The sequence below is a fragment of the Carassius auratus genome, unplaced genomic scaffold, assembly GCF_003368295.1.
Source record: "Carassius auratus strain Wakin unplaced genomic scaffold, ASM336829v1 scaf_tig00017849, whole genome shotgun sequence".
Lineage (NCBI taxonomy): Eukaryota > Metazoa > Chordata > Actinopteri > Cypriniformes > Cyprinidae > Carassius > Carassius auratus.
The window spans coordinates 57,562-80,893 of record NW_020524822.1 but is presented as its reverse complement, the minus strand read 5'-3'; the positions used below and the strand labels follow the sequence as shown (position 1 = coordinate 80,893).

The window sequence follows — 23,332 nt, the reverse complement described above, 5'->3', positions numbered from 1 at the left end:
GTCTCTTATGTTGAGGCAATGAGGCTCTTAATGCTGTTTATCCTCAGCTGAGCTGTTTACTGCCACATCATGGAGATATTATTTCCTCTTGAGTGTATTATTGTGGATTCCTTGTTTCAGTTTCAGCCCTGAAGAGAAATTCTAATGAGTTTATCCTATATTTTTAACAGTTGTGAATGACCTTTGAAAATGGTAAAAGTAGTTCCTTGTAACTCTGTTATGAGCAGTAAAAATGTCAGATGACTGAAATATCATAATGTGCAAATGAGAGGGGGAATGTGTGTAAAGTCGAGTCTCCTTGTCTTCTGTGCTCGGACCCGAGTGTTGTCCTAAAAAATGACCTTTTATGCATTTTAGTGTCAATGGAGAATTCAGACACTGTACAAATTAGGTTACTTTCCACATTAAGTTCGTGTCAAGAATCAAGGTGTAGTCGTAAGGGAGGTTTTGTGTAGACGCTCTCAAACTTTTTTCATGCTTGTGTTATAAAACATCAAAAAATCTTACTGATCGCAATCTTTTGAATGGCAGTATAGATATCTGGATACGATAGATAGATAGATAGATAGATAGATAGATAGATAGATAGATAGATAGATAGATAGATAGATAGATACCACATCCTAACCATGTAGTATGTAATTAATGTCACTCGGTATTTAAAAGTATAATTACACAGTAACAAGGACACCGAATAGTAACCTGACTAATATCAGAGTGATGTGTATACCCCCAAATCCACATATATTTACTCAGTGCAACTTATAGCATCCAAGTGAAAGACTTAACACCAACTGGAAAAAAGGAAAAAGGAAAAAATAATAATAATGAAAACAAGAGTTGGAAAAAAAAGAGACCCCCTCCAAAACAAACAAAAAAGACTTGTAAATTGAATCAGGTGGAGCTAATCACATTCTCAATGGCACACAAAGCCATTTGACATTATGCTGTGGTAATTTTGATCAGTTCAGCATGAAAAGAGTTTTCCTGGAGCATTTCGGTCCTTGGTAGTGCAACTGAAGCAAACAATCAACTCTGGGTGGCAAGGCACTGACAAAAGATCTCCAGGATAAGGTTGTGGACAGGCACCGGAGATGGATCCAAAAAAAAAAAAAAAAAAAAGGCTTTATCAATGCCTATAAACCCAGTGAAGTCTATTATTATTAAGCAAAGGTATTTGGTACAACACAGACCCTCCCTGGATCAGGATGTCTCTCCAAACTGATGAATGAGCAGGAGGAAACTGGTCCGAGAGGTGAACAAGAGGCAACTCTGAAGCAGCTGCAGGAATGTATGACAAATGCCCTTTACACACACACACACACATACACACACACACACAAAGAAATCATGTGTGAACAGGACCTTTTCAAAAATACTGGTAAATATATCAAGGCAACTTAATGGTATGAGAAGCTGTAACATTACCAGTAAATTACTGGTAATCTGCTGTGCGTTAACACGGAATTAGATTACCAGTATGAGCACATATGAGTTCAGAACGAGCTGACGTAAGACGTCTACTCTGGACCAATCATAACAATCTGACGCAGATGACGCATTTTCTCCATGCTGTGTAGTTTGGTTTTGAAGTCATCTTATATGATGTTTCTGGGCCAAAAGCAGCTGCATGAATGTGAATGTTTGACACAAGAATAAAAACATTTACAAACAAAACTCCGAGGGGCTCAGCCCTTTAGAGGTAATTTCCGAATTTACTGATTTCACATAATTTACTGGTATTTTGAAACTGATGTGTGAATGGTGTTTTACCAGAAAAAAGAGGGGATGTTGTTGCCTGTATGAACAGCACATTTTTGTATCTAACAATAAAGTCGTAATTTTTTGGCAATTTACCAGTATTACTGTGTGAAAGAGGCTAAAGAGTGGTCATTGTGTGCATCTGACAACAATATCACAGATTCTCCACAAATGTGGATTGAATGAGAGGGTTGCAAGAAAAAGGCCACTTCTCAAGAAAGGCCACATGCAGTCACGACTGAGCTTTACCAAAACACACCTTGAAGATTCTGAGGCAGATGAGACTAAATGTTATTATTTGGCCTCAACACTAGATGATATGTCTGGTGGAAATATACTACAGCTCAGCATCTATACAACAGCATTTCTACAGTAAAGCATGAATGTGTTAATGTCCTGTTATTGGGGTGTTTCTCTGCAACAGGGACTGGAGCACTGGTCAGGATAGAAGGAAGAATGGATGGGGAAAAATACTGTCAAGTTCTTGAGGAATATCTGCTTCCCTCCGCCAGAAAGTTGACAATGGGAAGAAATTGTAACTTCCAACATGACAATGACCCAAAGCACACAGCAAACCTGAGCAGACAGTGGTTGAAGGCTGCAGTCCACAAACTCTTACCATCAAATTGGACTAAACTTGAGCAGTTCTGCAAAGAAGAGTGGGGAAATATCGCAAAGTCTAGATGTGAGGCAGAGACAAATCCCAGCAGACTAAAGGCTGCACTTAAAGCAGAAGGTGATTCAACAAAATACTGACACAAGAAGGTGATCCTTTTTCAAACTCAGTGAATCTGTTCTTTTATTTCTTCCTGACATGATAGTGTTTTATCTTTAACTTGGATGTTACAAGTTGCACGTAAAAGCAGCTGGATAAGACAAAAACTGTGTCTGTGTTCATTTCAGGTTGCCAAACAACAAAATGTGATAATAATGTTTTTTTTTCTTTTTCTTTTTTTTCTTGATATTCTCTTTAACAAGTTTTTGTTTTTTTTAGTCATTACTTATTTTAGGCTTTTGTATTTACAAGGTGTATATGTCACTTTTTAATTAATAGTCTTGCAGTTTTATTAGCTTTAACTTTGATCTGTTTATCAGATCTCAGTGAATCAGGAATACCATTCCTGATAAATATATTAAAATCAAAACTTTTTAATTTGCATTTCTATTGTATGCATTTTGTAACTCATAATTCAGTCTTTTATCTTATTTTGCATGTTTACGCTTAATTATTTGTAATATCTTTGATTAATCTTAATATTTAACATAACATGCTGTAAAAAAAAAAAATATATATATATATATAGTGAATGAATGAATCCAGCTTTCCCATGACAGTGTGTAATGGGTGCAGGGTTTGAAATGTAAGGATGAAAGAGGTCATCAATACATGTTAAAGTTCTGATGGTGAGCTGGTGAGTCTGAACCTCAGTCTGAACAGATATAAAGTAATCTCTCTTTCGCTCTCTCTTGCAAACACACAATAATGGCTTTGGAATTTATTACATAAGTGCAAATAATGAAATCACAACATATTACTGATAAATAAAGGGTAAGAGAAGACCTCCGTAGTTTTTGGAACAGTGTATTTTATGCATCTCAGTTCCATTCTTTTTTTCTTTTAGAAAGGTTTGTGGACTTTGTGACATTTGTGACTCATCTTCTTGTAACTGCTAGTTTTAAAATTGCCCCAAAATCTTTTGGATGCTTAAGCCACACTTAAAACTTTATTAATGCCATTTATACAAAAGACAAAAATAACACAAGCAAAATGTTGGACTTTATTTTTTTAACTCAGAAGCCAAATAACAATGTAAATGCATCTTCATTACAGACAAAAAAAATTAAATTAAGAGGATAAAGGAAACTTTTTAAGGCACTATTTGGTGCTTTTGCTTTAATTCTTAAGATGCTCTGTGTTGAAATGATGTTAGCAGTTCTCAGGTACATCCTCCAATATACTTTCTTTTCGTTTGTCGTCCACATCCTGTTTATCGTCCATATTTTAACATCTCTTTGTGGGTGTTTCTTCTTCCATTCTGAGACAAAATGTTATTCCTATTTGGCTCCAGACATAGTTGGAGAAGGAGAACAAAATTAAAATGGACAAAAGTGTACGTGTGTGAGAGCCTGTATATGCAATAACAACAGAGAAAAAGAACGAGAATGCTTATGGTGACAAGCAGTTAGGAATGATGATTTTGACTTTTTATGGTCTTAAAGCTGCCAAGTGTCACTGCTTGACAAAGACAAATGCACATGTTCTGTCATGCACCCTCCATGCAGTGGATTCCTCATACTGCTGGTGCCTTTTCTTTAAGTAAGTAACCCCATAGATAGTGCTACATACATTCAAAAAGTATTCAGACCCTTGAATATTTTTCAAATTTTATGTTGCAGCTTTATGCTAAATATGCTTTAAATTATTATCATTATTATTTTCAACATCGGTCAACACTCCACACTCCATGATAGAAAAAGCAAAAACAAGATGTGTGATCACTTTTCAAATTTAGTATTCAAGTATTCAGACCCTGGACTTGAACCTAATCAAACATCTCTGGAGAGATCTAATGTCTTTTGACTAGTGGTCCTCATCCAACATGACTGAGCTTGAGAGGAACATGAATTCTTAACCCTTAACTTAACCCTTATGCTTTGTTGGGGACGTTTTCGTCCACTAGGGGGTTGAGTCTTATTTTGGCCACAACTTTCTCTGTGTTTGAGCTAATGGAATTATTTTTGGTGACAAATCTTATTTTGACCCATATTTTGAAATTTTTCAAAAACTCAATGGTACACTGTGGGCAAATTCACTACCCTTTCGGTATGTTCGTGGATGAAAACATCCACTTACAAACTGCTGTAAAAATGTATCAGATAAATATTTTTTTCAAAATGTTTTGGGATAAATCTATTAATCAACCTCAGTCCTGATCAAAACTACCAAATGTTAAAAAAAATTCAAAAATTTTAACTCTTTAATTACCAAGTTCATAAATGATTTCACTGATTTTGGGAAAAAAAAAACACAAAATTACATATTTTCAATATAAAAAGTGTTCTTGACTGGATATTTTTTTATCTTTCATCACAGTCTTGGGCATGTCAAAGATTAGTAACAAGATTGGCTTTGATGCATTGTTAGTTTTTGTGCAGCATTAGATTTACATATTTTCTTAAATTTTTTGAAAGCGTTTACTCCAATTATCAATATGAATAAACAGCGCTCATAAATGGCTGCTGAAGTTTTATCCTCAAGTGAAGCGAGTTGAAACAGTGCTTCTTACGTCATCACTTAACAACCGAATACTTTCACCACCATTAAAAGGCAGCAGGTGCATAAATAAACTTTTGTTAACTCCATGTAGTTCTAAGAGCTGACGTGTACATCAAGGTAAGTGCGCAAAGGTCTTTCTCACACACTCTCTCTCTCTCTTTCACACACACACACACACATACACACAAAATATAATATGCTGTTATACTCCATATAGCTTCATTTACAAGTCAGAAACTAATCTTTTTTTGCACAGGCCTATCTAAAGGGTTAATGGTCCCACCTAGTGATCAACTGTAAAAATAACAAATGTTACCTCTTCCCAACAGGGAAAACCACCAACGATCAAGAATGCATGATTATATGATGTCATGGCTTTGCAATCAAAAAATTTCGTTATAATGGAAGTCAATGGGGCAAAAACAGCCACCAACAACTAATTAAGAAAAGGATTAAATCTAATGCTGCACAAAAACTAAAAATGCATCAAAGCCAATGTTGCTACTAATCTTTGACATGCCCAAGACTGTTATAAAAAGTAAATGAATATGAATATGATACATTTTTACAGCAGTTTAATTGAGTGGATGTTTTCATCCGGAACATACCGAAAGGGTAGTGAATCTGAACAATCCACAAGGGTTAAGAAAACAATTCTCATTTCCTTTTCATGTATAGTGTGCTCACCTGTAAGAAGAAGTGTGCTCTTGTGCTGCACAGAGCCGGACTTAGACGTGTATGTGGCCACACAGGTGAGCTCACTAATGTTGAGATCTTCCGGCAGATATACTTTATTCTCCAGCATAAAAAACCTCCCAAGCTTCTTTACAGAACTGGAGGAAAAGTTCACGGCAGGTTCCCAATGAAGAGTGGGTGCTTTCATTTTATATTTGGAATTACAGACAGCAATCCTTTGATTGTTTTCACTGTCCTGCTTGGTTGAAACATTGGTAACTAAAAACAAAGAATTAAATTAAATTTACTCATCAGTAACACCATTTGCTTTATTTCAGCTTTACATGTGTTTTGTACAGTGAACTGGATTCAGCACTGGTTTATCGCTACGGTGAAAGTTTGAGAGATGTTCAAGTTCTCAGCTAGAAATAAGTTATCAGTTAGTGGCTTTACTCCTAGCCTTATTATGTAAACCTGTTATGTAAACTACAAACATTTTCACAGCTTTTTCAATAGTTTTACTATAAATTGTTTTTGTACTCACCGCTTACAGACACATTTAGTGCATAGCTTCCATCTTTATATGATAAATCACAAAAGTAAAGCCCTTCATCTTCAACTGAAATCTTGGGAATGAATAGAGAAACTCCATCTGCTGTGTTTTCCAGCTTCTTTCCATCATTGCATGTGTCGTCCAGCTTGGGTGACACACCAACTCTACATTTTTTGTCCTGCAGGCTGATGTTCCAGATTATATAAATTAATTCATTCCATTTGACAGAAGTGAGATTGCCACACCGTAAAGTCACATCGCTGCCTGAAATAAAGATCTGCTCTTGAGAAACTGCAAAAAAAAAAAAAAAAAAAAAAATTATATATATATATATATATATATATATATATATATATATATATATATATAGATATATATTAGTGCTGTCAATCGATTAAAAAAAATTAACTAATTAATCGCACAATTTTTTAAAATTAATCGCGATTAATCGCGATTAATCGCAATTAAAAGACTGAAACTTTTTGGATATGTAAATGTAAAATGTAAATAATTAATGTAAACTCAAGACAAAGAAACTATTTAAATTCAAAATATGATTGTTTATTGGAATTTTTGTTTAACTTGTAACACAGATTTTCTCATGTAAACAACATACCTGCAATAAACCATCAATATCCTCCAAATTAACTGTTGGCTTGAAAGCCATATTTATTACAGAAATAAAAACACAGGCATGTAAGTACCATTTGAATTTCAAAACAATCAATGCCAATAAAAAACAAAAATGATTTCCATGTTGAATTCTAAGTGGACTGCAAAAAAATTCCAAAGTATAGTCATTGCCAGTGCTTTAAGTGGGCCAGTATGCACTGGTACTCAGTACCGCCACTTCCAAATATAGCTCTTGAGCGTACCGCCACCTCTCCGTGCGCCCAGAACGTGCTTGTAGCGTAACGGTACGCTCATCTGGACATCTGTTTTAATAGAGGTTTTAATCTTTTACCTGCACTGCCGATTTTCAGAGCGCCCTTCACAATGCAAGCTTCCTAATTCATCCCACCCAGAGCAGAAACTACATTACCCATTCACCCTTAAGTTACACAAGTGAATAGCGCGTGTGTCGCTTTTCCCACTGTTATAAGTGTCAACAACTCAACGTGGCCGGAGAAGGTGTCTGAAACTCGTTGTGAGTTATACTAAAGCAAAATCTTGAGTATTTATTGTCTGATAAACATTAAAAACTGTCTGCGGAGGTTGAGTCGTCCTGCAGCCCCCGCTGGCTGCTCATTGGCTGCAGCATCTTTTTTCTAAGTTCTAAAAAAATACCGTAGACGGCAAGGCACAAATTTAGATATTCATTTATCTAATTAATCTATAGCCTATGCACAAAGACAATATGATCTTTTTGTCCCCTTTTTGTTTTAAAGCTTGATGAAGAGAGAGAGCGCAAGTTGCTGCAGCTGCGAGGAGGACAGTGATGCACGCGTACAGGAGTGATTGACAGTTCGCGGCACTGTGTACAAAAAATACTCCGCTACACAATTATTTTGTTATTTTCGTTTAAGCTTATTAACGTTTTTTTTAAACAATGACATTTGAGTTCATGATTTTAATGTTGCTGTTTCTTGTGGCAGACTAAATGAAGAGTAATGTTTCTTGCGGCAGACTGAAGAGTAATCCGGCAGAGTTTTATACTGAAACTTTCCGTCTAAAAGTCCTTCCTTGGTCTTATCCATATTTCTTTGCACGTTGAACACACAAGGCCACAACTGGAAATAAAAAAAACTGCAACCGCGTTAATTGCGTTATTTTTTTTTAACGCATTAAATATTTCAAATTAATCGAATGCGTTAACGCGCTAATTTTGACAGCACTGATATATATATATAGATATAGATATAGATATATATATTAAATATTGATTTAGATTTTGATTTAAAAATTTTGGTTTAGATAAATTGTTTTTGTTCACTATACACTAAACTTTTATCCTTCGATGCGTCTTTTCCTTTAACCCCTAAAATAGTTACGACATACACAGCAGCTCTATTTTGACAATAGATATAACACAATTGGCACTTTTCATCAATACAGTTTACAATATAATGTTAATTTTTTTAAGCATTAGAGGCACAAATTCCTCCACATGAAAAGCAGCTAGTTGAATTGAATAAATGTAAAATAGTGATTATATAAAGTTCTATAAATAGTTTGACAATTCATGTTTTCTCAATGTTAAGCACTTACTTTCACTGACCATTGGTATAATATATATATATATATATATATATTAATATATATATATATATATATATATATATATATATATATATATATATATATATATATATATATATATGTGTGTGTGTGTGTGTGTGTGTGTGTATTTATATAATATTTACCATATTCATGAAATAGTGCAATGTATTTACATAAATGAATAAAAGTGTATGTTGTCTGACCTGTGAGTTTATCAAGTGCAGAATCTTTATGATGTGATCCAGTGTCTTGTTCTCCTACAGGACAGTTAGTGGCACAGCCGGTTAGTAACAGGTTAATGTGAGGCTCAGCACATGGAAACACAATCATTCACTCCAGTAAGATGTACAGTTAACTTTGGTTAATCTAATGTAAGTGTGGGATATTGAAGATTTAGCAAATTTATAGGGTAACACTTTATAATAACTTTCATTAATATACAATTAACAAACATTATTTCATGCTTAAAAGATAATGTACTTGTTAATGTATACTTGTAAACTTATTAAACATTACCTAATGCTTAAAGGGAAAGTTCACTCTCAAATTAAATTTTGGTATGTTTTATCTTACTTCAAGGACATCCAAGATGTAGGTTTCTCTGTTTCCTCAGTATTTCCCATTTTGATGTTTAGGTCCAACCGATGTCTATGGTCACCACCTCAAAGAGCAAGCACAGAGGAGTCAAAATTAAACAATTCCCCATCGTAAGTACACACTGTGTAAGGCCTGGTTCACACGGGACGATTTTAAAATTGTCGGCCAATTTTCCAAACCTGAGAGACCCCACACACGGCGATAAAAAATCACTGGTCTAACAGTTTTGTCCGTTCAGTGTGTGGCAATATCAACACATCACACACGAACCGATTTGACTCCCGAGCATTCCCAGGTCAGATGGGAAATCTCGCGAAATCCCTCGAGATCAAACGTGACTTCAGAGTAAACAATCATGGTGGACGAAGAGGATGCAGTGGCCATAGTTTGTGCTTTGTTTTTAACGGAAAAAAACATAAGAAAAACAAGAAAAGGCGATGGTCAAAGAGGTGGAGACAATGCGAGCATGGACTATACTTGCTACATCATGATATGGAGGTAAGTTGTTGTTTTATCTCATAGAAATGTTGTTACGCACTACACAGATTAATTACCATTGAAATAAACGTTCATATATTCGTTTCCATGTACTCTGGTGGACTGCAGTTGTGGATGTAGTTATGCCCATCGACTTTATTTGTATTTGTCATATTTGTTATATTATATACGCCGGCTGTTTTGATTTTGTTTTCCGGTACTTCCTCACCGCCTCGTCATCTCGCTTTCTGATTGGCTACACGCCACAGTCCACAGGCTGCGTGATTGTTTGTCCTCGGGGGACACCATACACGAGAAGAAATCGGGCCAAATAAATCCAACATGTTGGATATCCCCGATTTGAGATCGGATCGGTCCCGACGTTCTTCCGAGCAGAGGAGAGCAGTCTTAACACACCACACACGGCAGGAATATTTGATCAGATTATTTTACGATAATCGGAGCATCCTAAGATTGTCGGAAGGGGTAAATCGAGGCTAAAATTGGCCTAATTATCCTGCCGTGTGAACCAGCCTTAAGAAAACGAACAGTATTTATATCTCTTTTTACCTCTTGTACACAACCACGTCCAACTGATCTGAGTGCGCGAGTGCTTCCTGATGTGACGTGTGCGTGCTCTGGCTTTAGTCTGCGCAAGCGCGGAAAGTGCCGGAAGCGATCTCTCGCACGTGTACATCACTCATTGTTTACACTTACTGTCTATGGTTTACACAGATTTCGGAAGTTTTACCTTTTACTGTGAAGATCTAAACATGTTTAGATGTACAGGAAATTTCAATGGAAGACAATTTCAATATATCCATAGACAACGTTGAATTTTTTTCACAACCATATTTATTTGAACCAGAATACACAGACCAAGTATTCAGGAGCGATCCGCTGCAGCAGCACGTCTTCAAGCCTCAGAGAGACAGAGATCTCTTCAAAATTGGTGTTGTGAGATGCCGACAGATGTGGAGAGCACATGTTTTCACGAATGGAACAACAAGACGACGACGAGGACATTGACAGTATCGCATCACACACCTGCCTGACTGAAGATACTGAGTTTTCTCCGCTGTTGAGACCCAGCGTTTTGCATGTTGTGTTTAGTTTGCCATGTATAAACTGGAGGCGACGTCCAATGCCAGAGGGACACAATGGCACGCTGTCAATAGAGTCAATATGGGTATAATGCACCCTACAATCGCAATGATTATAGGGTGCATTATAAACAAATTGATTGATTACAATTACTGCATTATATTTCAAACAGTGCAGATTGGTGGCGTATCGTTTGGTAAACAATGAGTTATGTACATGCACGAGAGATCACATCCGGGGCTTTCCGCGCTTGCGCAGAGTAAAGCCAGAGTGCGCGCACGTCACATCAGGAAGCACTCGCGCACTCAGATCAGTTGGACATGGTTGTGTACAAGAGGTAAAAATGATATAAATACTGTTCGTTTTCTTACACAAACTGCTCGTTTCGTGTCTTAGGTCATCAGTGTGAACTTATGATGGGGAATTGTTTAATTTTGACTCCTCTGTGCATGCTCTTTGAGGTGTTGACCATAGACCTCCCTTATATGAGTCACAGACAAGAACGGTTTGACCTAAAAATATCAAAATGGGAAATACTGAGAAAACAAAGACACCTACATCTTAGATGTCCTTGAGGTAAGCTAAAACATACCAAAATTTAATTTGAGAGTGAACTATCCCTTTAACAGATAATTATTTCATAACCACTCTTTACACAAACGCTGTTACAGCAGCTAAAAGTCCAATGCACATAAATATACTAAATGATTAGTAAACATTAATAAACATTTTTTAAAGTTTTTTTTTTAGATTGTGTAAAGCAAAAACATGAAGAAATAATAATCAGTGAATGATTTGTTAAATATACACAACAAATAATAACCAAATATACGACCTTTAGAGACTGTGATTATGAGTTAATGAATTATATGTTAACATGATTAGTTTGTGGGGTGCTAACAAATTTTTTTCACATTTCTAAATATAAAAAGAGCATTGGGTAATATACGAACTGACGTTTAATAACATTTGTTATCATTCAAAAGTACATTAACAAACTAGCTTTTAATCGTATAATTTTAGTTAAAGTCATTTGTTGGATTTTTCTAAAAAGTGCATGATCATATGAATTTAAAGTTTAATAATTTGTAAAGATTAACTAATGATCTGTTAAGCATTGTATAATGTTTGATAATGATTTATTAATTCAGCTTTTATGTTAACCATTTGTCAAAATCATTTGAAGATTTTCAAAAAGTGCATGATCCTATGAATTAAAAGTTCATTGACATTTGAAAGCATTAACATTTACATTAATAAAGATCTGTTGATCATTAGGTAATAAACATTAACAAGCACATTATCTCATATTTCTAAAACATTTTCTAAACCAACCTTTTGTTTGACTTCCTGTCACAAAGATGTTTAGGAGGACGACCACCATCAATGTCTTATTATTCACCATCACTGAATTTCCCTTCTTTCACCTTTAAATGTATCCGTTCCCTGATATTTGTGTTCTCCTACCTATTGTTTCCTTTAAAAGTAAAGATGATATACAATTTCATATATATATTTGTATAATTTTTATCAGTACATAATCTATCCCTCACGAAAATACTTGACTTCCTGTCTTGTTAACCACAGCTGTAATGTGAGAGCATTTTCTTCGTGTGAGAAGATTGCAGTTTGGCAGTGTGTGATGTGCCGATGGTGATTTTGTTGGTTAATTTTGTTGTTTTATCTACCCGACAGAATGATGCAACTAACGTAATTGATGATTGTAAAGAAAGAGGAAATTGCAATTTTGATCAGTTTAATTTAGAGTGCATTCAGAAAGTTAAAAACATTTTAACTTTTCACATTTTATTAATAGATAATGGTTTGCTTACTGGTCATTTTTGGCAAAACAAATGTCAAAAGGATATGATGTAAGTATATACATGTTATGATGTATATTTTGAGACACAGCTTAGTGAATAGAACTGCTGTGTGCTCAGCTAAATAAACGTGTGTATGGTGCTGAAAAACTCTGCAGAGTGTATGTATGTAAGTGTAAAAATGTGTAAATGAGTCAAAACTGTTTAAGGATTTTCTCCATAGCACATGGAAAAGGTGGGTCTCGGACCACTTATTTTTGACCACCAAAGTTCAGATGGGAGCGTTCACACTTACTTAAATGAACTGCACGTACAGAGCATTTGCACAAGAGTTTGTCTTAAAGGAATAGTTCACTCTCAAATTAAATTTGGTATGTTTTAGCTTACCTCAAGGACATCTAAGATGTAGGTGTCTTTGTTTCCTCAGTATTTCCCATTTTGATATTTTTGGTCCAACCGTTCTTGTCTGTGACTCACATAATGGATGTCTAAGGTCACCACCTCAAAGAGCAAGCACAGAGGAGTCAAAATTAAACAATTCCCCATCATAAGTACACACTGGTGACCTAAGACACGAAACTAGCGGAAACTAAGGAACTAAGAAAACGAACAGTATTTATATCTCTTTTTACCTCTTGTACACAACCACGTCCAACTGATCTGAGTGCACGAGTGCTTCCTGATGTGACGTGTGCGCGCGCTCTGGCTTTAGTCTGCGCAAGCGCGGAAAGTGCCGGAAATGATCTCTCGTGCATGAACGTCACTCATTGTTTACACTTACTGTCTATGGTTTACACAGATTTCAGAAGTATTACCTTTCACTGTGAAGATCTAAACATATTTAGATGTACAGGAAATTTCAATGGAAGACGATTTCAATATATCCATAGACAACGTTAAAAATTTTTCACAACCATATTTATTTGAACCAGAATACACAGACTAAGTATTCAGGAGCGATCTACTGTAGCAGCACGTCTTCAAGCCTCAGAGAGACAGAGATCTCTTCAAAATTGGTGTTGTGAGATGCCAACAGAAGTGGAGAGCATATGTTTTCACGAATGGAACAACAGACGACGACGAGGACATTGACAGTATCGCATCACACACCTGCCTGACTGAAGATCCTGAGTTTTCTCCGCTGTTGAAACCCAGCGTTTTGCATGTTGTGTTTAGTTTGCCATGTATAAACTGGAGGCGACGTCCAATGCCAGAGGGACCCAATGGCACGCTGTCAATAAAAATACAACACATTACTCACTTTATTGACAGCATGCCATTGGGTCCCTCTGGCATTGGACGTTGCCTCCAGTTTATACATGGCAAACTAAACACAATGTCGGCCACCATCTTGGCAACGCCTCCAGGCAGCTATTTCAGAATAACAAGACCAGGCTCCTATCTAAATGAATTATGTATTATAATATAAATATAAAAAATATGTATAGAAACAGCAGTGAAATATAATAAAAATCGCTGAAAAATTTAGATGACTTTGCCCCAAAATAAGGTTTAAAACGCCTTTTCCCCCACAGGTTATACCTTTACTACGCATGCGCAAGGGTTCCTCAACTGTGGAACGTCAGTGGAACCAGACGATAGGCTTAAGTGTTTCCCGGCTTGACTGTTAAAAGCATTTGATTGGCTTTCCAGCGGGAGGGGCGGGACATGTGCACACAACCGCCATCTTTGCTGTTACGGGTTTTCTTTATATAGTTTTATTGAGGATTGAGAAAGTGGCATGTCTCTTATAAACTGTCTCTGGTATAGCTCAAACATATTTAGAGTTTTTCTAAGTGAAGGTCAAGTATACTTAAATGCAGAGGTGTCAAGTAACGAAGTACAAATACTTCGTTACTGTACTCAAGTAGAAATTTGGGGTATCTATACTTTACTTGAGTAATTATTTTTCAGCCGACTTTTTACTTCTACTCCTTACATTTTCACGCAAGTATCTGTACTTTCTACTCCTTACATTTAAAAAAATAGCTTCGTTACTGCTATTTCATACCGGATTGTTATCGTTCAGAGAGAGAGAAAGAAAAAAACCCTATCCAGATAAATCGCGCCATCAGGATGGAGTGAATTTGATTGTGGTTGGATGAGAAGTATACACATATACCATTCCGACACCCTATTGGTCCATACGCGATCCATCACACTTGCACATGACACAAGTCACATCACACTGCATAGACAGTTTTGGGTTCGTTTATCAAAAAATATATTTCTTAAAAGTAGGTTGGAACCAGTAGTATCCGATCGTCTCAGAGTCAGTCCGCTTAAATTTCAAATGAAACCGGCGTCAGTCCGGTCTCCTCCCGTCTTTCAGCGCGCTCTTCAATCCGCCGACCACGGTGGAGCAGCGCGAGCTCAAACAGAGACAGAGGACACAAGGTGTGTGTTTACCGATAGATTGTTAGAATATCTGTATCTGTGAAGTTCTTTGTCATAAATACAGTTTACAAAAGGTCACGATCAGTCGGTTTCTCATCTAGTGTAAAGTTTTCGCTTGTCACCGCTAATCACGAAACAGCTGTTTCCTTACACTTATTTAAATATACTTCATTTAATCATACGTACATACACTACTGTGCAAAAGTCTTAGGCAGTATTTTCACTTAAAAGAATGGTGTTCGGCCAGTTATTTATATATTTTGCTGTAGAGTGTCACTGTCAGTATAAAATATCAGTTTACAATTCCAAACATTCATTTTGCCATCGTCAAACTGCTTGTGCATTCAAAATCGCACTAGATTATTATTAAAATTAATGGCAAACTACTGTCCTACTGACACATTGCAGCAAAAGATATAAATAACTGGCTTAAAACCCTTTTTTTGGGGTGAAAACACTATTCTTTCTTTTCCATAAGACTTTTGCACAGTACTGTATTTTAAAAACGAGATTGTTGCTACTTTATAAAGAATGAGCATACAGTCATTCACAGAACTGATTAAAGACAGTGACAGACAGCACTCATCTTAACTAAATATCAGAATGAGTGACAGAGATACAGTAGAAACATTATGTGTACTTTTGTATTAAATAATGACCCAGATTGTGAAATACATTTATTAGCCTTAGATTAAGGGAAGCACAACTTGGGAAATGAGAGCATCCAAGGTGAAAGCTATGGATTTATTTTAAATATTTGTAATGTTCTTTAATGTTATCCATAGTTTTTTTTGTAGTTCTTTTTTTTTTTTTTAAGTATCGGTTCAGGCACGTTGAGGCGCCAGTACCATTTTAAAAGTATCGAAAAGGCACTGGACCCTACTTAAAAGTTATTATTTATTTCTCACTACTGGCTCATTTGCCAAATGGGTGCTTTCTCTTCGTCCTCCACAAATTAAGCTACTGTAGGTAGTTGGGTAGTGAGAAGTTTTAATAAATTATCGTTTGCGATTAATGACGCAAATGACAATGTTGTGATATCTAGGCTATAGAGCATCACAGTCCCACCCACAGCTGGTGCCGGAACTAAAAATTCAATGCAATTTCTGCATTGACATTTGGGGTATAAGCCATTAAAACGTAACCATACATGGTAGACTTAAAACCAGCTACGGCTGTACTAAGCAACAGTATATGCTCATATAAACGTAAAAAGATCATGGGGGCACTAACCTTGTTTTGATCTAAATGCCTTTTATTCGCGATGTCTTGGCTAAGTACTTCATTACCCACAATCCCGAACAATCCCACAGTGATGCATCTGATTGGTGGAGCTCGTATAACCGTCTGGTTAAACCCCTCGAAGGTCCGTGAAGACTGAAGATCATTAATAAAAAAATAAAATAAAATAAAAACCTGTATTGCGTTTTTGCACGGTAGACTTATCAGTGCAATCATGATCTCCTTGGCTGCCATTGAGAGTTTTGCAGGGAGGTTGGTAACTTTAGTTAGCATTATCGTCCACTTTAGCTAGGCCTCCATATGAAATGAGTCATATCAAGCATTTTATAATGCCACTGTCAAAACAATATTTAGCCTAGACATACCTTTTTGTGCATTTACTGAACATTTGTGTAATGGCAACGACATGTGTTGACAACTGAGCAGTGATTGCAGTCAGATACAAAGCACTGCACCATTGCTGACGTTATCGTTAACCACTTTCACACACGCACACAATATAAAATACACGATGATAAAATAAAAATCAATACACAATACATATATAAAACACTATTTATTTACACGATTAATACTGAAAGAACTGCTATTACTGCACATTCACTATATAAAATAAAATTCACTGGAGGAAAAAGTTTGCGCGAGCGGCCGTCATCAGATTTGGATGTCGCTCAAAAGGCTCGTTGCCTCGTTCGCAGTTGTGGCTTCAGTCGAATTCAATGGGGCGCGGTGGTTTATGGGATGAGTAGTTCCTGCGCTCGAAATGAAAATATGTACACAGTCTTGTACCTTTGACTTTTTTTGGATTTTGTCTTAATTTTTTCACTTGAAATGATATGTTATATGCTTATGAGTTCAGCCGTAGCTGGTTATCCTCACACATGCTCTAAAACTCTTTAGATACGGATTTTTCCGAAAGTGAATGGGAGAAATGAATGGGAAATTTACTTCCGGCACCAGAGCTCTCTCGGGCTGTGGGTGGGACTGTGAAGCTCTATATCAACTTTGTAACTCGTTACCCTCCGAACACTGGACATAGCAGACGTATGTACCGAATACAAGAAGCTATCAATCAAGAAGGTATCAGGATTATGAGTTATTTTTCATTTTTAGTTTTTGAATAATCACTTAGATTAATCATTCATTTTGACAGCACTATAATGTTTATTGTAAATAGTCAACCACACAAGAGTAATTGTTTTTAGCCTGCACCAATGTTCTTGTCCATTGCCCTCGCAGATTCCTGCAGCTAAGCTAGGATGTACATTTACATTCCATTCAAGGTTATTGATGACATGCCTCTGAAGTTTGACTTTTTCCACCATAACAATACTTATTGGCAACTAGTCATCATATCTCTAGCTCTTTAATGTATTTGCATTGTACTAAAATGAGTTCATTTTCAATGGGCATATATGTGGCTGAAACAGGTAGCCTAGTGCCTCCCAAATTTTTCAACATGAACATTTTAATATAACATTATAGTCATTATGGCCTTTAGAAATTTTTTTTTTTGAGGAGGTGGGGTAGTGCACAATAGGCCCTTGTGGCACGGCCCAAGCTTTTGTTCTTAATGGCATTTTTTTTCCTTACATTACTTTTACTTTTATACTTTAAGTAGTTTTTTAAACCAGTACTTTTACACTTTTACTTGAGTAAAAAGCTTGAGTTGATACTTCAACTTCTACAAAAGTCTTTTTAAACCCTAGTATCTATACTTCTACTTGAGTAATGAATGCCAATACTTTTGACACCACTGCTTAAATGACATTTTAAATATATTTCTGAGGAGTAAATAAAGCCCATTTCTGAGAAGTACATAAAAAGTCAACTAAAAGCATACTTTCCTGTTTAAAGTTAAAAAGAAGTATACTAATAGCACACTTGGATAAACTTCTATTTCGTAAGAGAATGGCTGACAAAGTTTGAAAGGATCTGCAATGCACAATGGAAGTAATTCCCTATAATACCCCCCAAAAAACCATGAGGTTGCCTCACTGACAAGGGTGCGTCAACTGGGTTTATGAATACCTACTCTGTGGCTTATTTAAGTTAATTATTTTTAAGAAATTGCAAGTTATCACAAATCATGTTTTGCTTTGTAATTATGGAATATGGAATGTAGAACGATATAAAGAAAATAAAAACGGTACTTACACTACACATTTTGGACTCATCAGCTCATGATTTTAGCATTTTAAAGGCTGGAACAAAGCAAAATGTGAAAATTATTCTATGGTATTATTTTCTGAATGCACTGTATTTCCTGTCCCCTTCTGCTTCCCAGAGCTCTGTTGTTATCTTAACCAGAGGAATGTAGGCTTGTACGCTATCAGTTGGTAAACATCACACAGTTTTTAGCTCTCCCTCCTACCCCGTTTCTGTTTGTCTAGGTCACTCAGACTGACCATTGGGGGATTATGGCCGTCATTGCAGTTGCGTCAGAAATGACCAGGTCCAACAGTGACATAAGAGAGCAATCAATACAAACGCCTTGACACCAGCTCACCTCCTGGTTAAAAGAAAGAGCAGTGGTAGGCTTTCAGACTGGCGTCAGCAGGTGTGTGTCTATCCTCAATGTGAGATCTACAAATGCATTTTTTCATGATCTATGAGTCAGGTCTGTGAGCGCTGGGATGATGAAAGGCGATGATGCAGAGGTGTGACAGTAATGCAGATGCTGGAATAGCAGCATGTCTTCATGTCTCTGGAGGTTAAAATAAAACTCGAGGTGCTCAGCCCCAGTCCAGTTTGAAAAGTATGTGTGGAACGCAGGCTTGACCTTTTAGTCAGTTCATTATGTTGTGTGTGTGTGTGTATTACATTAGTTTAGGAGCAAATATACACCCTAAAATGAGATAAATGTGACAACCTCCCATTTCGTGTCATCATTTGAAAAAATATACACATACTACACAAAAAGGTTAATTTAGTTAACATTAGGTATCATGCACTAACAGTACTTTTACAGGAATAATTACTATAGTTTAATGTTCATTAGTATTGTTCATTAGGTTTTATTTATATGTAGAAAAAAAATGTATCATTAATTGTTACTTCATGCTTAATTACACACAAACTGAGCTGGTAGACCTGACAAAGGAAGACTGAACCGACTGGGGCTTTTAAACACAGGATGATGAGTAAATAAGGAAACATCCCGCCCATCCCCCCGAAGTTACGTCCTCACACCATAGAAACAACTGAAGGGGAGACACAGGTTGGAAATAAGGAGGAGGTTCCGGAGGAGGACGACAGGAGGAGACCAAAGGGGAGATGATGGATGGAGGAAACAGAGAGGAGAAGATGGAAGGCGGAGCCAGCATGGAAATGGGAGGGGCTTGGAGCAGGAGGTGTCCAGCTGGACTACCTCTTAACAAATAACACATGTCAGCATTAAAAGGTAGAATTGCTGCTTTTTGCCGTGCAAATTTTGTTTGTGATGAAAAGTTTTTGTCAGTTATTTTATCTACGGATTGTTGCATTACTTCTACACATTTCTGCTCATTCAAAATTGGATACAGATGAAGTAGCACTTTAAAATTACATTTGTTTAAATGCATTATTGAGAGAGTGACTGTGTGTGAATAATTAAATGTTGTAGTAGCCCACATGTTTAAATCATGCTTGTGATTTACGTGTGATTTCTTGCTTAATACCCAGTTATATTATGGGCTGTTGGCATGAATTGTATTCTTAAATGAATGGTGGTGGAGAGCGCTCTTGGAGAAAGTGAAAACCATGACGCCCCAACTTTTAAAAAATCCGGTCCTCGCTCCAGTCAAAATCCCACCGCTCCACTCCACTCTCTGCTGAGGATCAAGGTGGTACTGGTGGGAGGAAGGAGCCCAACAGAGCTGGTGGGACAGAGTGACGAGGCGCAGCCAGAGGAGAGGAGTCAATGGCAGAGACAGAGGGATGAGTGAGCCCGGTGGAGCTGATGGATCAACAGGTGAAGGTGGAGCCAAGGGAGCTAGGAGTTAAGGTGGAGCCACTGGGTCTACAGGCTGAGGCAGAGTCCAGGCCTCTGAGGTTGAAGGCGGAGGTGAGGGATACTCTTGTGGCGGAGGGGAATATGCCACCGCCTTGTGGGGGAAATATTCAGCACTATACTAAGGATGACTGAGTGAGCAACAGGATCCTAGTCCCCCCACCCAATGCTTTTAGTCTTTGTACAACTGTTAGACTAGTTGTATGTAGTGTCTATCGTGTTGCAATGTGTAATGCTCAAGAATCAGCGAGGTGGGCTTCAGGATTTACTCAATACACGGCAGCCACCTGAAGTGTGTGTATGTAGAAAACTCAGGAGGTAAACCTAGTTAACTGCAAAACCCGCCCTCCCCTGAATCTAACAGGATAGGTAAGACGCCCCCACTCCTTAGTATAAGTGACTCAAAATTAGCATAAACAGTTTTCAGTTAACAAACAAATTTTACATTTATTTGTACTGCAAGATTTTAAATGATTACGTTTTCCTTGTTTTCACAAAGTTTACAAAACAATTTCAAGTGTAGACAAATCAAAGTGAAATAAAAGAAATGTTGAAAATAATAGAGATGAAAGATCAACAGATTTGTGTCAGTTACAGTTCAATCTGAGGAAAGTAAGAATCAGTGTCACTTATTGTAAGTAACCTTAAACAAAATGTTTCACAGTTAACTCAACCTTTCAAACAAAGTACACTTTGAAGTTCACTTCAATCCGGCTCAAAAATCCAAGATCCAATTCAAAAATCCAGAAAAAAAAAGGTGAAAAGTTATACTCTATCCATATATGGAGTTCACAGTCCCAAAAAGTTCAGTTATGTACACAAAAGAAAGACTATGAATCCCTTCGCAGGAAAATTCACTGATCACAGTTCCATCAAAATATCTGTATGATTTCACAGTTCAGATGACTCACTTACAGAAAATGGCAGTTTGCTTACCAGTTTTCAGAAGGAAAAGAGGAAAATAATTTTTATCACCACTCTTGGTTCATGAATGAGGTGCTGAAAGATGTCCAATGGATGGCAGGGTACTGTTTCTTCACTCACTAACCCTCAGCGATTGTCCTCGCGATCCTGACGACGGCAGCTTGATTCAACGAGGCCGCAATCCCAGCTGATGGAGGCACAATGAGAAGACAAACAACGCACGACCCTATCCGATGACTCAGCGAACCTTAATTCACACGATCAGTAACAGCAATCACTGTTTCAAGTTCGTTTGAACAAATGAAACAAAAACTGTTTGAAGCAAAGAAAACACGAGACTGTTTAACTCCTACGTGACTGAGACTTAATGAAACTAACAGGCCTTTTGCCCAGCTTCATGCATGAACACGGCAGAAAACTCATTTTAACGCTTACTTCGTTAAACTTGTTCATATACACGAAGACTCAGAAGCAACGTCATGCAGCTCTTATATATGTCGCGAGTCTAAACGGGACTTTTTCCCGCGATTGACTACCCGAGATCAACATTCAATTTCAGCTCACCGCTGCTCTTCTCCGCTCTCTCGCTCTCTCCGCGCAACTCGTCAAAACCTACAAAATGGCGACGCCCACGACAAACATCAAAATAAAAGTCTCCACATATTAGAAAAATGTAAATCCCCTACATTCCCCCCTGCTAAACCCTGCCATGCCACCGGACTTCCATTCAGCAACTCAGTCCTGAAAAATAAATGACAGAGAATAGCAGGTAAATATTCTTTCCACACAAGAAAACATCAAGTACAGCAATTAAACACTTTCAATTAGCAAGATTGAAAAACCTTCATATTAAAAGAAACATACAAACCTTCAGGTTGACATAAGCTTATTTCAAGACATAGTCAGTCCTATACCTAACGGGTAAAGTACCTCTGTTCAAACGCTGTGAACGTCTAGGTTCAGTAATACTTTCATTTTCACTTTCAGCTTCGGAGCCACCTGAACTCATAGACTCAAGTACAGACTGTTCTACTGAATCATCAGCTGACATTTCATCGACATGGTCCCTGATACCTATCTCTGATTCATCCCCACCTGCCCTTCTACCATGTGTGTCTGTGAGTGTAGCGGGTGCAAATGTAACAACAGGGACTGGAAGAACATCAGAATCTTCTGAATCAGTGTGTGCCTGACCTATGTGTGCTCTAGATTCACGTCTAGATGTGCAAGGTGGTAGTGATGACTGAAAAGTGCAAGGCTTGAGTTGATCCCTATGTACAACTTTACATGGGCCCCCTTTCTCTGGGCGAATGGTGTAAACTGGAGTGTCTGCGTGATTCTGTTTCACTACAGTGTAAGGCAAGGGTTCCCAATGGTCTTGTATCTTATTCCTTCCCCTATGTGAATGATTCCGTAACAGAACACGGTCACCAGGTCTCATAAGTGCGGCATGCAATTTCCGATCATAAGCTCTTTTTCTTCGCCTTGAAGCTTCCTGTGCTGCTGAGTTGGCTACTTCAACTGCGGTCTTTAATCTATCATGATGGTTTTTCACCCAATCATCAAGATTGTCAGCTCTACTGTCCTCCAAGTCTCTCCCATTAAGGATATCCATCGGCATTCTGGCATCCCTCCCAAACATTAAATAGAATGGCGAATAGCCAGTTGAAGTGTGGATTCGGCTATTGTATGCCATCGCCAACTCGGGCAGATACTGTTTCCAATCCTTAGCATATCATGCATGGTTCTATTAAATCTTTCGCACTGGGAGTTACCCTGTGGATGATACGGAGTGGTGCGACTCTTTCCGATTCCATAGACTTTACACAGTTCTTTGATGACATTTGCTTCAAAACATCGACCTTGGTCGGAATGTAGTCGTGCAGGACAGCCGTAGTGGACAAACCAATGCTGCACAAGGGCTTTTGCAGTGGTATGAGCGGTCTGATTTCTGGTTGGCACTGCTACCGTGAAACGAGTAAACATGTCAGTTAGTACGAGGACATTTTCATATCCTCCCAAAGATTCCTCCAAGACTGTATAATCCATAGCAAGGACTTCCAGCGGGGCAGATACATTAGTACATGTCATTGGGGCTCGTATTTTAGGAAAAACGTCTTTAGCAAGGGCACATCTCTTGCATTCCTGAATCCAGTTTTGAATATCCTTACTCATTGTCGGCCAGTAATAGCTCCGCCTCATGCGCTCCAGCGTGCTTCTTTCTCCAAAATGGCCACAATGATCATGCTGACTCTCGTACACTTTGTAACGCAAGGGTTCTGGAACCACTAATT

General features: G+C 37.5%; 1 protein-coding gene and 1 long non-coding RNA gene across 3 annotated transcripts; both read right to left on the bottom strand.

Annotated features, from left to right (window-relative positions):
- Positions 1 to 3,587: 3,587 nt before the first annotated feature.
- LOC113075869 (uncharacterized) lies at positions 3,588 to 12,069 on the bottom strand. Of its 2 annotated transcripts, none has more exons than XM_026248525.1 (5): positions 12,000 to 12,069; positions 8,690 to 8,743; positions 6,258 to 6,557; positions 5,726 to 5,992; positions 3,588 to 3,816 (listed from the first exon to the last, which is right to left on the bottom strand). In XM_026248525.1, the coding sequence occupies exons 1-5, from the start codon at positions 12,067 to 12,069 to the stop codon at positions 3,764 to 3,766; spliced, it is 744 nt and encodes a 247-aa protein (XP_026104310.1). In that variant the 3' UTR covers positions 3,588 to 3,763. The 2 variants fall into 2 exon arrangements, with proteins under 2 accessions (XP_026104310.1, XP_026104311.1); XM_026248526.1 differs by having other exon boundaries at positions 6,258 to 6,530; positions 12,000 to 12,064.
- A 12-nt stretch (positions 12,070 to 12,081) lies between these two features.
- On the bottom strand, positions 12,082 to 18,513 carry LOC113075868 (uncharacterized). The gene is made up of 2 exons (XR_003281046.1): positions 18,281 to 18,513; positions 12,082 to 12,141 (listed from the first exon to the last, which is right to left on the bottom strand). It is a non-coding gene; the product is annotated as an uncharacterized LOC113075868 (long non-coding RNA).
- Between the last annotated feature and the right edge of the window lie 4,819 nt (positions 18,514 to 23,332).